Below are 18,131 nucleotides of genomic sequence, written 5' to 3' on the forward strand. Positions count from 1 at the left end.
TTAGGCTGTAGAACGTCTTTATTGCAGTAAGAATTTAGTCATTTCTGAAATATTATTAAATTGCCTCAAGATAGACCAAATAGATTTCTTTCTGGTACACTAGTAGAAGATAGTTTCTCAGACAACTGCTCCTTCCATAAGTCAAACGGTTTGTCATACTGGCCAAATTCACAGGATCTGATATCGGGAAAAACTGGAAGTATTTTCCGATCCGATATATGCTGTAAAGCGTGCCATCACGTGAACAGACAGTATTAGCGCGACAACAGCGTTAGCTAAACATGAGTCAACTTGTTACTGTTAGCAGCGCGCCGCAATCATGTCAGCTGTGTGGATTTATTTGAAGTTCAAAGAAGAGCAAAACAGCAGCTAACATCGCTGGAAACCATTCAGAAGCACAAACGCAGATAAACGAGAATAATAACTGAATTTATTGTGCAGGACGACCAGCCCCTTTCTGTTGTTGAAAAAGTAGGTTTCCGACGCTTAGCCCCGTTTCATGTTACCAAACCGGCATTTTATCTCCGACACTGCTGTCCAAAATAAGTACAAGTCAAGCACATGTGCAAGTTTATTTGTAAATGCTTGGAAAACTATGTATCGGATGGGTATCGGTTAGGGCTGTCACATTAATTTCGAATTTACATAAAAAGACGAGATTCGAACTTGATTCAAAATATATATATATAAAAATAAATGTGATAATAATAAAATAATAAAAAAAACTGGCAGGTCATATAGGTGAGACTGTGCTGAAAAGAATGATACCAAACATACCATGGTAAAAAAAAAGTTGTCAACTTTGACTTTTTCTAAGTTTATTATTATTATTTTTTACACTGAAATTCAAACTAGTCTACAATTCTGCAAAGAATTTTGAATTAGACTTTTTGTGACAGCCCTGGTATCGGTAGATACTCAAGGCTGTGGTATCGGTACCGTGCCATCCCCAGTTTTAAGCGTCTCCAGTCAGCTCTCTTCAGGACTCACCGTCGTTCTCTTTGATCCGCACGTGTGCATTGCTGGTGGAGACTATGAACGCCGCTGCACCTGAGAGACGGAGACAAGACAGGTCACATTTAACGTCCGTTCATCCAAAGCGCTTTACAATTCGTTTCTCACATTCACCCATTCACTCACACAAACCGACGGTGGAGGTGACCATGCAAGGTGCCAACCTGCTCATCGGGAGCAGTTAGGGGTTAAGTGTCTTGCTCAAGGACACTTCGACACACTGCCCGGGAGGAGCGGGAATCAAACCAGAAACCTTCCGATTACCAGACGACTGCTCTACCTCCACTCTGTGGTAGTGCCCTGTGATGTCAAGGCCTCAGACTCCCTTGCTGCCTTCAAGGCCTCGGACAAGTATGTGTATCATATCATGTATTTATTATTATGATGTGGTGCGGAATACTAAATCAAACCCATCTCAAAGGATAAAAAAAAATAAAAAGAGGGCGGGTTTGAGGCGGCTCAACTTCACAGTGACAGGATACCAAGTGACTGGCGCCTGCTACTGACGTTTTAAACGTCAACACCTAAATAGTAAGCTAGGGCCTAACAAAAATAATGGTTTGGTTCCGGTTGCCGACCGACCCTGCCGATTTAGGTGCGACCCAATTTATTTTATGAGTTTTAAAAAATAAAATATTTTAAAAAATATAAAATAAATCAGAATTATTATATATATTTTTTTTTACAATAAAGTTTCATACAAATCTTAGTCAAACCTTTAGTATTATGGATATTAAACATGCTGGCAGAGTACATGCATCCATGTTGTTGTGAACATTTTAATTAAATAAAGAAATTCCCTATCCATAGTCGCCGTGGGAAAAAATTTAATAAAATAAATTCCCTACCTACTCATGGCCTTAACTGACAACCAACAGGAACCAAACAATATTTTTTGTTATGCCTAGGTATTGTTAATCCTTTTCCCACACATATATTACCAAGTTAAAATGTTGATGCTGCTTAAAAAATATATAAAAAATAAAGGATACCCCAGTCCCCCCATTACCTTCTTTCAGCACGTTTGATCTGACAAAATTGGTACCCCTGTACTTTACACAATAAACTTGGGGGGGAAATCGATAGTGATATATCACAATATTTTGCGTGATGATATTATATCAGTGTGGTCCCTCACTCCTATCTGCTACACCGCCTTTTGTTTATTTACTTTATGGACTAATTCACACCTTACAACACACACACACCAACTAACATCACAGATTTATTGACTGTCACACACATACCTGGTTGTATTTAGTTAACACTTTGGCTGCCTAAGGTTAAATTCATGATATACCATAGATTGCCAGCGCTATTTGTCTATGGAGAAAGTCCCCTTCTTTGCAGGGCTATAACTTTTTAAATTCTATTGCTACATTGCCATTATTAGGGCCCATTCAAAGTCCTATATGTATTGTTCATTGTGTAGCAACGTTAAACTTTTTCATTCACATATTCATAGTAAAGTATGGTCTAATGTATAAGTATGTTTTCATCTCTTTCTGCAGCTTTCTCCAGAACGTGATATATAGCCCCAAATGCATTATATTGATGATGAAATACAGTTTGATGGCAATCAGCGCGATATAAAAAATTCCAACTAGACGTACTTCTAGAAGTTACTACACGTCATCTGATGTTGACCGGATGGGCGAGGGGGCGTTTATAATTCCGTGGGCAGCGTTATACCAATCATCTAATGTGGGTCAAATGTTGATAATAGCAGTTAGTATCGAAGACGGTAACGTTACACGCTCAAACTCACCCCAGTCTCCGCGCGCCGTTGGGCGATCATCGTAGAGTAGAAATTCTATCATTATGGGATGGCAATTTACCCGGTCCATCTCCAGCTTGTATAATGGTATATACGTCCAAATCATGTTGTTTATCGAGTTATTGGCAATCGATCGCTATGAAGCGTGACGAGCCAGAGTCCCGGGACATGTACCGAGTGGCCGGAAGCAATACGGACGTCTAGCACAACCTCTATGGCACATCCTGTTTAAGCGATTGCGCCGATCGGCCACCAGATGGCGCTCCTGAACCGCCAGAGAGCTCAGTGGGTCCTGCTGGTGGATCTCAGGCCAGCAGAGGGGACATATGAATCCGATCGCAGATTTTTGAAATATTGATATAAGGACGACGTAAAGCGTCCTCCGGCAACTTTAGCATGGCCAGCAAAGACGTCTAAAGACGTTTCATGACAGTCAAAGTGTTAATTTATTGCAACAAAGGATGGGGGCACAGGAAACGTTCAATAATCAATTTATTACAATAAATGAAGAAGATAAACTAAATACAACCAGGCATGCGTGTCAGAGTCAGTAAATCAGTAGGGTAAGTGTAGTGATGCACGGTATATCGGCCGCCGATATATCGGCCGATATGGCCGTTTTTTTACACATCGGTATCGGTTGTGTTTTGGCCTTAAATTGTTTCAAAATATCAGTCATTTCTGAAAAAAAATTACAAAAGTAAAAAAAATATGCGTTTTGGAAAATAGCTCTTTATTTGATTATCATAAAAAAGTGTTTTCTATACAGAGATATCGACATCGGTAAATATCGGTATCGGCAAGAACAGCAATATTAATATCGGTTATCGGTATCGGCCACAATCTTCACATCGGTGCATCACTAGGTAAGTGTGTGTGTAGAATATGTTGTAAGTGGTTTAGCATTTCGTTTTTAGGTTTAGTCCATACTAAAGTAAATAAACAAAAGGGTGTGTAGCAGATAGGAGAGAGATGCACTGATCCTGGCAGCAGACGTTATACTTATCAATTTATCAAAGTAATGTTGCAAGTTGATCCAATGTTTTATATTGCAAAATGTCACACCGTCTCCATAGTAAAATATGGGAGCTTTTGAACCAGGGGGGCCAAATGGAACGTCACTTCTGTGGTTGATGCATGAGTCAACAGAACACAGCAAGCACCAAACATGGAAATGGAACTCAGGAACCCACAAAACACAACAGTAAACAGTGATTACATGCTGCAGTATCCCGGCTTATACTGGTGTGTCGCAGAGATCATATTGGGGTTTGTTGGATGTGAGATCATCCCAGCTATGGTATGAAAGTAGTTTCAGGATGCAGAATTGTGCAGAAGCATAGTGCAAATAATGGTTTGCCAAATAGCATGGGATGCCAAATAGCATGGGACGCTCTTTTTCAGCAACGCCCTACTTCACATAGTTCCACTCATTCACACCTAGGAGCTGCCCAGTACAACCAGTCTGACTTGACCACTAGGAGCTGCCCAGTACAACCGCAGTCTGACACTGTTGACCACTAGGAGCTGCCCAGTACAACCAGTCTGACTTGACCACTAGGAGCTGCCCATTACAACCAGTCTGACACTTGACCACTAGGAGCTGCCCAGTACAACCACAGTCTGACACTTGACCACTAGGAGCTACCCAGTACAACCACAGTCCGACACTGTTGACTAGGGGTGGGAATCGCCAGAGACCTCACGATACGATACTATCGCGATACTTGCGTCACGATAGTATCACGATACTAAATATATCGCGATACGCTGAGTATTGCGGAAAGAAATATATTATCAAATTTAATTTATTACCTTTTTTCAACTGCAAAGTAAAACTTTGTCAACATGTTTTATCTAATAAAATAAAGTTCAGTCTGTTCATCTCACTTCAATCATTTTTATTGCAGAACATGGTATTTTCTCAAGCAGACAGATGTAAACACTGTAATCTGTGTCACATGTACAGTACCTGACTGTGACGGGGTTCTTTCTAGACTCCTCAAAAAACTCCCACAAACAATGGCGTAGTCGGAAAAATGGTCTTGGTGTTGTTTTATTTCCCAGCCTCCAAGGTGCAGAGGTGACATTTCATAACAAGTGACGTAAACAAAATAAATAACTAAACTATACTACCTCTGCAGTCTATCAGATGCGTTCCACGATAACGGCATCTGATAGACAAAACACTTACTGGGTGGCGCTTCCCTAGTTACCCATTTTGCAACCGTTATCTGGTGAAGCACCACCACAGAGACAAACAGACTAACAATACACATACGGCACTTCCCTCAGTCACCTACAGTTAGTGATGCACGATATATCGGCCGCCGATATAATATCGGCCGATATGGCCGTTTTTTTACACATCGGTATCGGTCCGATATCAAGATAGGGCCGATATATATAAAAAAAAAAAAAAAAAAAACGTTTTTTAATTTTTTTTTTTTTTTATATATATATTTTTTTTTCTTCTTTTTACATGTTTTGGCCTTAAATAGTTTCAAAATATCAGTCATTTCTGAAAATAAGTTACAAAAGTAAAAAAAATTATGCGTTTTGGAAAATAGCTCTTTATTTGATTATCATAAAAAAGTGTTTTCTATACAGAGATATCGACATCGGTAAATATCGGTATCGGCCAGAACAGCAATATTAATATCGGTTATCGGTATCGGCCACAATTTTCACATCGGTGCATCACTACCTACAGTGTAACTGGTGCAGGGCAAGAACCCAGAACCTTGGGCACGCAGCCCTCATGACACCTGCACTCCTCCCCCTCCACAGGTGCCACACATAATTAATTAACAAGACTAAACAGGTGCTACACATCAACCGTTTCCTATACACACATTATCTAAAAACAACCTCCAACACCAAATACCCTCACAACCCAATAAATAAATACATATACACAACACAATAAATAAATAAATAAATGTATGAATGGATATATGAATGTATGTATAAATGCATGTATGCTTAGATTAATGGTAGGGGTGCACCGATGTATCGGTCGGGTATCGGTATCGGCCGATAAGTGCCTTGTTGACTGCAATCGGCCTATCGGCCGATAAGCTCAAATGTACCGATGGCAGTAGCCGATAAATTCAGTCGCGTCCTGCACAACGGCGCCGCCCCCAGTCCCCCACACACACACACAAGCTACTGCATCAAAGTTACTACTAAATATTCAACATTCTCTTTTGAGACTCCGCTTCAGACTCTTATCATTTGGCACTAAAAGCTAAACATTGTCACCGATATGTCTGTCCGCAAGATGTCATTAATTGTGTACGCGAGGTGGTCGCTCAGTGACGACGCTAACATGAGCTAGCATGAGCTACCGGGAGATGGAAGACTAACGTTACTGGTGAAAATGTGATTTACGTTGGAATACTCCTTTGCCAACTTGCTGTACTTTGCTTGCAGGTCTGCAGCCATTATTGCTGGATTATGAATAGCCCCAACTTTAGCCAAGGTAACGTTATGGCTAAACCTTTAATGTTAGTTAACGCTAGCTTTCGGTTAGCTGTTCAATGCTATTAATAACACAACCAAGCGAACCCATCACAGCTCCCCGTCAACACCCCTCTCTCGGGAAGATGGCATTTAAGAAAGTATCTGCTGTTAAAATGACACAAACATTCGTTTTGTGGCATTAACGTTATATATAGTTAGTGTTACACGTTCAATAACATAAGCATAGCTGCCCAGTACAACCACAGTCTGACACTGTTGACCAATAGGAGCTGCCCAGTACAACCAGTCTGACTCTGTTGACCACTAGGAGCTGCCCAGTACAACCACAGTCTGACACTGTTGACTAGTTAGGAGCTGCCCAGTACAACCAGTCTGACTCTGTTGACTAGTTAGGAGCTGCCCAGTAAGTCAAGTCAAGTCAAGTCAAGAGTTTTATTTGTCATGGCATACGAGTATACAATGAAATGCGGGTGGTCTTGCCCGCAACGATGTGCAATAGAGTGGGTACAACATATAATAGAATCCAATACAAAAAACATTGTGCAATAACAGGTAACATGGTGTGACATCAGAATCGGTATCTGTACATAGTTATTTACAGAGCATATAGGACATGCTAGGTAGCTTTGGTAGTGCAATACACCGTTACTGTTGCTAATACTGATTTAAAGTGGCCTTTCCTTTTGGCAATAAGTGCGAGTGTGTGCGCATGAGTGTGTGCCCGCTCATGTTGAAGTGTTAAAGTGGCTGCTAGTGTGTGAGCGTGCACAGCGTGCGTGTCGTGTGTGTGCTCATGTGTGCTTATGTGTGGATAGTTCAGTGTTCTGTGGTACTCAATGTTCATTGTTCAGGACTCTGATGGCCTGGGGGAAGAAGCTAAGCCTAAGCCTCTCTGTCCTAGTAGCTGGGGTTCGCAGGCGTCTGCCTGACCTCAGCAGCTGAAACAGGCTGTTATTGGGGTGGTGGGGGTCTTTCATTATTCTGCAGGCTCTGGATTTGCACCTCTTGTTGTATAGAACCTGCAGGGGAGGTAGTGCAATACCCGTGGTACGCTCGGCTGAGCGCACCACTCTCTGTAGGGCCTTCTTGTCCTGTGCCGTGCTGTTTCCATACCAGGCAGTGATGTTTCCGGTCAGGATGCTCTCTACAGCTCCTGAGTAGAAGGACTGGAGTATCTTCCCCGATACTCTGAACTTCCTTAACTGTCTCAGGTGGTAGAGGCGCTGTTTCGCCTTCTTTACTACTGTGTCTATGTGTGTTGACCATGTCAGATCCTCTGCGATGTGGACCCCCAGGTACTTAAAGCTGCTCACCCTGTCCACGGTAGCCCCGTTAATCATCAGTGGTGTGTGCGTCTCCTGCTGTCCTCTCCTATAATCCACGATCAGCTCCTTGGTTTTACCAATGTTCAGGAGCAGGCTGTTGTCCTGGCACCAGCGTTCCAGTACCTCAACCTCCTCCCGGTAGGCCTTCTCGTCGTTGTCCGAGATCAGCCCCACCACCACCGTGTCGTCTGACCACTAGGAGCTGCCCAGTACAACCACAGTCTGACACTGTTGACCACTAGGAGCTAACCAGTACAACCACAGTCTGACACTGTTGACCACTAGGAGCTGCCCAGTACAACCGCAGTCTGACACTGTTGACCACTAGGAGCTGCCCAGTACAACCACAGTCTGACACTGTTGACCACTAGGAGCTGCCCAGTACAACCACAGTCTGACACTGTTGACCACTAGGAGCTGCCCAGTACAACCACAGTCTGACACTGTTGACCACTAGAAGCTGCCCAGTACAACCACAGTCTGACACTGTTGACCACTAGGAGGTGCCCAGTACAACCACAGTCTGACACTGTTGGCCAATGAGCAGCTCCACTGCAACAGTTTGGGGTCAACTGCCTTGCCCAAGGGCACTTTAAGAATGGGTATTGAGGGTGGGGAGAGAGTGTTATTAATTTCACTTCCCCACACAGATTTCTCCTGTGAGGGATCGAACCCACGGCAGGGTCTGGAATTTTGTTTACAACCCAATTTACTATCTTCTGGGCTTGCAGTGCCTCGGAGTGATTTTGATCCATTATGCCTTAAGATAATTCGCCCGAAACGGCACAGTGAACCTTAGAATTTAAATGGATCCCTGCCTTCTGTGGGGAAAGATCGCAAGTCACACAACATCAACCAAAAAGCTCCTTAAAGCCTCAGAGAGTGTCTGTTTTACGCAGTTGATCACCAGCCTTTAGGGTGTAGTGTCTGGCTGTCTGCTCTACACAGTTGGAAAAAATAAATAACGCACAGACATCCTCCGTTCCTTGGTGCCGAGCCAAAATGTAAAAACAGTAGTACTTGAAAAAGGCCGGAAGGGTCGGTCGAAACGTTGTATCTACTGCTATTATTTGTCAATTAAAACACCTTGGAGCATCAAGTGAGTTGTGAGCCCCGCTTTGTTTTTATGCTCTACACCAGGGCTATTCAACTGGCGGCCCGCGGGATGATTCTGACCGGCCCGCCAAAGATTACATGATAATAATTTTTTTTTCTTTTTTTTTTTTCATGTCAACGTTAACACGCACAATTGAGCCAAAAGTCAATTAATGACAGATTTCATTGATAAATTGAGGGAAAACTTTGCAAGTCGATTTGATGAATTTGACATGTCCAGAGAATTGATGCATTTTGTGAGCAACCCATTTGCCAATGTAGCTGCTATTTCCACAAAAGGACAAGAGTTCCTTGCATCACTTCACATTGATGAAGGTCTCCTGCAACTTGAAATAATTGACATGCAAGCATCATCTGCTCTGAAGCAGGCACTTGAGAATGAATCCACCACAACATTTTGGATAAAGTGTATTCATGTCAAGACATTCCCCAAAATAAAAACGCTGGCAATATCTGTGCTAACAATGTTTGGCTCAGCATACACCTGTGAATCCAGTTTCTCTCACATGAATGCCATTAAAACAAGCAACCATGCCTCCTTGACAAATGAGCATTTGCATCACTGTTTGCGGGTAGCCCTCACTTCCTATGAACCCTCTTTCTCTGCCATTGCCCAGTCAAAGAAGTGCAATCGCTCTCATTAGATGTGTGTATGTAGGCTAGGCCTGTCTGCCCCCCACCCCCCTGATGTTTGAGAGTTAAGAGTGGACAATAAGTGCTAATAAGATGCTGTCATTTGCTGTTGTTGCACAGACATGAAGCACTTTTTCATAAGCTCAGCTGCACTATAAATGTGTTTTTTTGTTCAAGTGTTGATGTTAGAATGTTCAGATGCACATCATGCACTTGTTTGTTTTTTATTTTATTTTAAATATTGAAATGTTGAAGAGGAGATGTTGCAGTTGTTGCACAGTCATAAATGAAGCACTTTCTGCAGGAGATGTTGCAGATGTGGCACATAAATGAAGCACTTTTTTTTGAAAAGTATACTAAAATGTGGTTGCGTGTTGTGTCAAGTGTACATATATTCATAGCACGGGGAGGCGCCGTGGCAGTCCGGCCCCTGGCCCCTTGGGTTTCTGACAATGTGGCCCCCTGAACAATTTAGTTGAATAGCCCTGCTCTACACAGTTGATCACCAGCTGTTTAGGGTGTAGTGTGGCCAAGCGAAGGGTCTCATTCCTCTGGCCAGTTCCTGTGGAACTGGTCACAGCAGTGGTTGATACTGGGTGATCAGCCTAAAGGGTCTGGCTGGCTGCAGCATTCAGCAGCTAGTATTTACTGCTACATTGTTAGTGTGTGTGCTCACCGGCTGGTCACCCCTAGGGCTGGTTGGGTATCAATGGATACAAATTTAAAAGCCCTCCTAAATATTTTTTTTCCTATACATCTTTGTAGTTGTTAGTTATTTATTTTAGAAAAACACAATAGTGCAAACAGTGTTTTCCGTTTTAATATTGCACTATTGTGTTTTTCTAAAAGAAATAACTACAAAATGTTTGCTCGTTGTAAGAGCTACAAAACAAATCGTTTTGAAATAAATTGTTTAATTATTATAACAACATTTTTAGAAAGGTTTGATAGATATTACCTCAAGAACAATATTGCCACAATGGTTTGAGTACCGATTATAATTATTTAATACCCAGCACTACAGTAGTCCGTCACCTCACCTGGCTGGTAGTCAGTTATTTTTTGTATTTATTTATAAAATGATAATTATGCTGCTGCTTAAGGATTGTTGTGGACTTGGTCGTTAGATGTATTAATGTTCTGTATTGTAGTATAGTATTAATGTTCTGCATTGTAGTATAGTATTAATGTTCTGTATTGTAGTACAGTACAGTATTAATGTTTGGTATTGTAGTATAGTATTAATGTTCTGTATTGTAGTACAGTATTAATGTTCGGTATTGTAGTACAGTGTTAATTTTCTGTATTGTAGTACAGTAAGCCTATTAAATGAGCAATAATAAAACGCTGACTCTTTCAACTCTTATGCATCAAAACGGAACAAAAAGCACACATTTTAAATCAGGGTTTGGTGAAGTGTTTGACAGGTCGTCATCTACAGTCGGGGAGAATATGCTTCTGCAGAGAAGCAGACGGGCCAGGCAGCGCGTCTTGCCAGTTCTCCTCTCTGCGGGCGGAGTCTGGGAGAACAGATGTTAAGGTGGAACTGTGACACGTTTGGTTCAACAAAGACAAAGCCCCTGGGAACCGAGCCTAGAGTGTAAAATGAAACCAGAGAGACGCATGACTTCCTTGTTTACATAGCTGTTTGTGAGCGAGTTTCAGGGGGCGGGGGGATAAACGAGCTCCGGCTTAAAGAGACAATGAGCAACACAGACGAGACGGCAACCGGGACCTGAATTAAATGCTTCCGCTCCCTTAGTAGTAAATACCAAGTTTCAAGCGGGTGATTGTAGAGAGAGGCCAGGTAATGAGACAGGCGTTGTAACTTAACCCGCTCCAAATGTGAGTTCCTTCATACATTTCCTCAGAATCGATGGGGAAATTGATGGAAGGGCTGCTCAATTATGGCAAAAATCATGACCACCATTATTTTTTGTCAATACTGAGATCACAATTATTTAACACGATTTACTCGTTGACATTCTGTGAATTTATTATGGATTCACAGTCACCTCCAATAACATTATTTGCAACAATGCATCGTGCACTTTATATCCTTCTACCACTACACTGTGAACTGAATGTGCAACACTGTCTGTCACTCTGCCTTATTTTTGTACTTTTATCCGTTTTAAGATTCTTAATTTTAGCATTAAACATTTTCTTAATTTCTAGTTTAAGTCTATATTTTGGAAATATATGTGAAGGGGGGGGGGGGGGGCTAAGATTTTCAGTGTACGGTGTAACGGCCCGTTTAATTGTGCAATGACAAATAAATATCTTGAATCTTAAAAATCCACATCTCGATTATCTTGTCTTCATAAATCGCCGGGAGCCGGAACCGTAATTGAAAATGAAATGTGATTAATTGCCCTGCCCTAATAAACACTTAATTTGGCCCCTTTCGGACTGGACTCCTGGTCTTCTTAAGCGCACGTTAATGGGAGAGGCTGCGTGTCCGAATGCAAACATACCAATTATCCCACACAGAGTTGACCCTCCCAGCTCCCTCGTCCTAAAACTGTGTGATGATCACAACCCGCCCCCACGTCCGTCCGAACACAAGCAGTGTGTGTCGGCAGTATCCACACAGCGAGCGAGTGGGCGTATCAATGAGCCTGACAGGACCACACACCCCAATATACGCTCCTGAAGGGGCCGTGTGGAGGCGTGCACCTCAGAGACTGAGCTGCAGATAGTGTTTATGTTCTAGCCTGTAGGAAACCATTATTAAGTGGTCCTAATTTGTTAAATAGGTCGGCTTTTGCTCAATAATGCTTTGAAACCGGACATTTCTTAGATATCAAGTCAAGATGATCTGCTGGTCAGTGAACGTCGCTGTGAGTGTGAGAGGATGAAGCGCTGTCCGCTCGCCACGCCCTGGCTCTACCCAGACACAAATGTACCCCCCCCCCCCCCCCGAGCCCTGAAACAGCATAGTGCACCTTTGTATTTAAATTGATCCTTGCCACCTCTGCGGGGGAAGATCACAAGTGATCACAATCACAAGACCAAAGCATTCCTTAAAGCCCCAGAGCGTGTCCGACTGTCCGTTCTGTTCTGTGGCCAACGGTCTCATTCCTCTGGCCGGTTCCTGTGGAACTGGTCACAGCAGTGGTTGATACTGGGTGCATTCAGCTGCAGCTGTTTACTGCTACATTGTTAAGTGTGTGTGTGTGTGTGTGTGTGGTCACTGGCCGGTCACGCCTAGGGCTGGTGGGGCATCAATGGATGAATAGATACAAGAGTTGTGTGAAATTTTTGTATCGTTTTCCGTTGCGCTATTGTAGAGTTAGTTTTTCTAAAAATAACTCGATTTCGATAGTAATATTCGGAAATAATTACAAGATTGTTGTTGTAAGAACTGCCAACAAATTGAAGTAAAAAAGACACTAGTCTGTCAAGACGGGACGCTGTCCAACAGTTCACTATCCATCATAAGAAGAGGACACACCGAGGGTCCAACCAGTAGGAACACACCTGCTCTCTTCTACCCATGTACATGTCAAAATACTTCCCAAAGGTCAGTGAATACCACGATCACAACACCAGAGGGAGCTCCACAAATCATGTTAAACCCAGATTCGGCTCAAATAAGGGACTAAACACGTTTCGCAATTATGCCACATCAATGTGGAACGCCCTACCCAAAGCTGTAAAGGAATGTGGATCACTACCCACTTTCAAAACCTCTCTCAAGGGACACCTATGGGAGACTGCAATTCAACACTGGCCCCTGTAAATATCCTAACCCAACCCCCTCCAATGTACAGTCATTTACCTAGTATGGTTGTCAATAGTCCAATGTACAATTTTGTTTGTTTGTACAGTGTCCCCCCCCCCCCCCCCCCTCAATGTACAGTTTTGCTTGTTTATACAGTGTGCCCCCCCCCCCCCCCAACCACCTCCAATGTAGATTACCCAGTATGGTTGTCAATATCCCAGTGTACCCAACCCCCCCCACCCAACCTCCTCCAATGTACAGTTTCTACGTCAAATGTATATACTCCCTTTTCCTGACTCCTTCTGTATCACAAACAGTACTGTATTTGCAAATCTGGTATGTCATAAATGTATAGATGTAGCAGTACTGACTATCTGTATGTCATGTATGTCATATATGTCCTGATGAATTGAAAATGGGGGACCCTGATGTAAACAAGACGAAAGTCTTTCTCTGGTCTGCATCCCCTTAACAATTGTGTGTATTGAGCTGTACTGTATTGTACCCATTCTGCAATCTGTTTTCAAGTTCACCATTAAAGTTTTCAATCAATCAATCAAAGTATGGAAAAAAACACAACTTGGGGGTAAAATGCTGACTGCTGGGAGGTGATTCAAACAAACCAGCTCAAAACTGACCCAGGAACAACGTGTAACCAATTTACAAACATAATAAGTGGGGTAAGGAGAGTGCTGTTACCATACAGCTACAGTATCAATATGGACTCCACAGTATAGACAGTATTATCATAAGAACATGTCTTAGAATACCAACGTAGACAGAACTACCCCCTGTAGTCTATTTGTTACTATGTGGCAACAGACCACAGATAGGAAGAACCGTCAAGAGTTTTGAAAACAGGACAGGAAATTGCAGAAAACCTCTAGAAAATACATCTGTCCCCTCACATAGCACAGTTTGGATTATGAGCCAACATGGCTATGTTCCACTTTGGTACTTTTTACAGTTTGTCACTAGGCATTTAAGAACAAATGTATCAGTACTAAATACCTGTATGTACCTATGCCATAAATGTCATGTATGTTGTGTATGTCATAAATGTCGATATGAATTGAAAATGGGGGACCCTGATGTAAACAAGACAAACGTCTTTCTCTGGTCTGCATCCCCTTAACAATTGTGTGTATCGAGCCGTACTGTATTGTACCCATTCTGCAATCTGTTAAATAAAGTTTTCATTCATTCATTCATTCATTCTCCAGATTGGGGTTGGGGTTGCACGATACACCGATACTAGAAAAGTATCGCGATACCCAGCTGTTGAAAACGGTCCAATACTATGAGTCGAGTGGATGCGTGACCGGAGCAGTGTGAGAGAGCGAGCACACTTTTCCATGTAATATTATATTCCATTACTTTTCCTGATATATTTTTGCCATGGTATCGTGATATTTAGGCTGGCATCGATATCGAAATCAAAATGTTGGCACCATGACAACACACTACTCCGAATATTGAATTAAAATGAGCGTAAAGACAAGACGGGATTAGAATAATATTTACGACACCATTAAAAGACGTGGATTGAGCGATCGATATGGATATTAGGGACACACATCGGACCTGTTCTACATGTCTGCCAATTAGAGTACCAATCCGATCTGTTACTACAACACCAGTAAAGACATCGTTTACAGTGTACAGTAGAGACATAGTACTAGACACACAAAGATGATTGACATATAGCCCAATACATTTGTCTCCATTAGAGAAATCTAATATTGTTCAATGTTTCTGACTTGTTACTCATTGCTCTCTCTCGGTACTGGAGAGGATACCTTGTTTCAGCCTGGTATCAGCCAAGTATTTATAGACGTTCAACTCTTTGATGGGCTGATAATGAATGAAGGGCTACGATCTGCGAGAGACCTGGGAATGGGATCAAAGATTACTTCCTGTGATTTTTAAACATTGAGGACAAGTGAGTTGCTAACTTGCTATCACACCACTGCACCAGCCGGTTTACACCGTCCAGTTAAGTGTCACTGTCATTGTTGTGTAGGACCAGTAGTACTGTGTCATCTGAGAAATTGGTAATGTACTGGTTGCTGGCGCTGCTGGTTGAGCTGATACAGCCGGTTGGGTAGAGGATGAACATCAGCGGGGAGTTCACAGCCCAGTGGTGCGCCGCAGTTTGTAATCACAGGGGAGGAAAGAGCGCTGTTGATCTTAACCAGCGAGCTGGGTTCTGTCACTGAGTGGTACAGGTGAATGACGTGTGCGTGTTTGAGGTTTGCATTTTGGATAACAGGAGGTGTGGTTGGATTGCGTTGAGGAGAAGTCCATAAGCAGTGCTCTTGCATGTGTTTTTGGAGGGTGCAGGTGTTTGAGGAGCGTTATGGAAAATATTATACGTTTCATCCTATTACACAGTACAGCTTACTGGGCCTATTAGCACTCTAGTGTACACAGACAGCATGTTATAGCTCTGTTAAATACATATTCTTTGTGTACACTGTACAGCCTTGATTGTTCATATAGTTAATTAACTAGTATACATACACAGTAGGGCGACAGTCTAACAGTGTTCTTAAAAACAACAACCAAGGCCCAGGACAGTTTTACTTGGATATGGCATCTTGTCCTTTTCTTTGTAGTCTTTTGTTTCATATCAATCTTGTGTCAGATACGACAAAAGTACAAAACCCATCTGGGAAATGCTCTTACCATCTTCTCTAGAGTCAGACAAGATGATAAGATACAGAATTCCTCTGTGCGCTCAGTAGAAAGCTACAGACCACCAGCCTAGCTTAAAGCTCTGGGAGAGGAGGTGTTTTTGGCCAACAGCCAGGCTAGTGGTCCGTATCCGCTTCTATTCATTTGTGCTAAGCTAGGCTAGCAGCCGGATAGCTTTCTACTGAACGCACAGAGAGGAATTTGGTATCGGAGAAGACCGTAAGCGTATTTCCCATAATGTCGGCGTGCCCCTTTTAAGATATGAATTTCATCTCTTACTGCTCGGCAATCATGAGTGTGAAAAGTCACTGTCCAATACATCAGTGTATTTTAGGCGCACAAGCTGCAGCCCTGAAACTGACGAGCAGCATGTCAGATAACACGTTTATCCACCACAGAGTAAGAACTCTTTCACAACATGACAACCAATCATTTGCAAGGAACTTAATTGCATATCCTACAAATATGCAGTAACCAAGTGATGCACGGTGTGTATTAAGTCACGTAATGGCTCTGTGTAGTGGCCATATCTTATTTATAGGCTTATAAAATATTAATATTATAATGCAAAAGAAAAACTGATTCAAATGTATGTTTGGGTTAGATGTTTATAGGTCTAGTACTGTCTAGCTGTATGTCAGAATTGAAAATGGGGGACCCTGATGTAAACAAGACGAAAGTCTTTCTCTGGTCTGCATCCCCTTAACAATTGTGTGTATTGAGCCGTACTGTATTGTACCCATTCTGCAATCTGTTAATACAATTTTCAATCAAATCAATCAATGGTTTGTTTCTGTTCCTATATCTGGCTACACATTCACTGAAATATATATCTGGAAATTACAACTACTGTACAATCCACACATCACATACATAATAAAAAAGAATTCCTCTCAACCTTTTTCACACACATTGCATTCATATGCAATACCTGTATATAGGAATAAAGTTAACCATTTTTAGTCACGATCTGTCATGAAGAAACCAGTGCCCTTTTTAATTAGTATGACTTGGCAACGTCACAGGAAAGCTCACTGAAGCTTCTCATTTAAACTGGGACAGTCTTATTTCAAAATGATCAGTATATTTCCATGACCACAATTGTTGATATCAGTGACTATTATTAAGACGAAATGACTATGGGAGCCAGAGTCTAGTCCAAATAACACATTATAGAGACAGGTGTGGCTATGGAATATGCTGTTTTAATAACACTCCTCTGGGAAGTAGGGCGTGGTTTTAGGTCGAAGACCGAATTCTGACGAATTCAAATGTTCATTCTCTTATTTTTAAGTTGAGTATATTAGTCTAATATGTAACCCAACTAAAGCCTACTGGTTTCACGTAGGCCTATAGTTACAACGCATACAGGCCTAAAAACACACAATAGTCCAACAGAACTTGAGCTAAAAACACTGCTGAAACAAACAGTTGATACACCTGGCAGGCCTCTATAGCCTAACAACACAATAGTACAGTCATAAACATAATGATATTTCATTATATATCTAAACAGCCTATATGGACCACAGCTATGAGTAGTTTACAGAAACAAAACTCACCTGTTGCCAAAGAAAACAACAACGACAGCGACACCAGCAGCATGTCGGGCTCCGTCTGGTCCTTTGTTTATAGTGTTTTCCAAGTTAAAAACGCACCCGGTTAACAACTAAATTAGCAAAAACTTGTCGCGTTCCCAATTAGGTGTGAATTGAATATTTCTAAAAGCGGTTATTATAGCGACTGTCTCTCTCTCTCTCTCTCTCTCTCTCTCTCTCTCTCTCTCTCTCTCTCTCTCTCTCTCTCTCTCTCTCTCTCTCTCTCTCTCTCTCACTGGACACAAAACTACAGGTGCGCCGTGACAGAATGGCCGTCCTCCTAACCTGCAGGTAAAGAAACTACTGCTGCTGCTGCTGCTTCCGGTGGCGAGCTTGGCCACGCCTCTTGTACCTGTCCTGCTGACATGAATGAATGAATGAATGAAAACTTTATTAACAGATTGCAGAATGGGTACAGTGCAGTACAGCTCAATACATACAATTGTTAAGGGGATGCAGACCAGAGAAAGACTTTCGTCTTGTTTCCACCAGGGTCCCCCATTTCCAATTCATCGTAAATTCATCGTAAACATCACGTGAAGTAAAGCGAAGTGCGCGTTTTGGCAGCGACGCGCGGTTCGCTCTCTTTTTCCACCGCTCAAGTTCAAGTTTCAAGTTTTGTTTTATTTGTACATATTTGGTACATATACATTACAGCGAAATGCTTGGTTCTGTATGAGCCCCCGGCCCTGAGAATGTGCTTCATACAGTAAAAAATTTAATAAAAAGGATAAAGTCCAACCAGGCCTGGACTGGTC

At 42.2% G+C, this 18,131-nt stretch overlaps 1 protein-coding gene across 1 annotated transcript in view; it reads right to left on the minus strand.

Annotated features, from left to right (window-relative positions):
- The window catches only part of f11r.1 (F11 receptor, tandem duplicate 1), a 38,103-nt gene extending 20,503 nt beyond the window's left edge, over window positions 1-17,600 (minus strand). The window contains exons 1-2 of the mRNA XM_084320618.1: window positions 17,338-17,600; window positions 991-1,050 (exon numbers count right to left, since the gene is read on the minus strand). Of these exons, the coding sequence (XP_084176744.1) occupies window positions 991-1,050; window positions 17,338-17,380 (103 nt within the window). The 5' untranslated portion in view covers window positions 17,381-17,600. The remainder of the gene's footprint in view (window positions 1-990; window positions 1,051-17,337) is intronic.
- Window positions 17,601-18,131: the final 531 nt, after the last annotated feature.

This window comes from Notolepis coatsorum (assembly GCF_963971535.1).
Source record: "Notolepis coatsorum genome assembly, chromosome: 8".
Lineage (NCBI taxonomy): Eukaryota > Metazoa > Chordata > Actinopteri > Aulopiformes > Paralepididae > Notolepis > Notolepis coatsorum.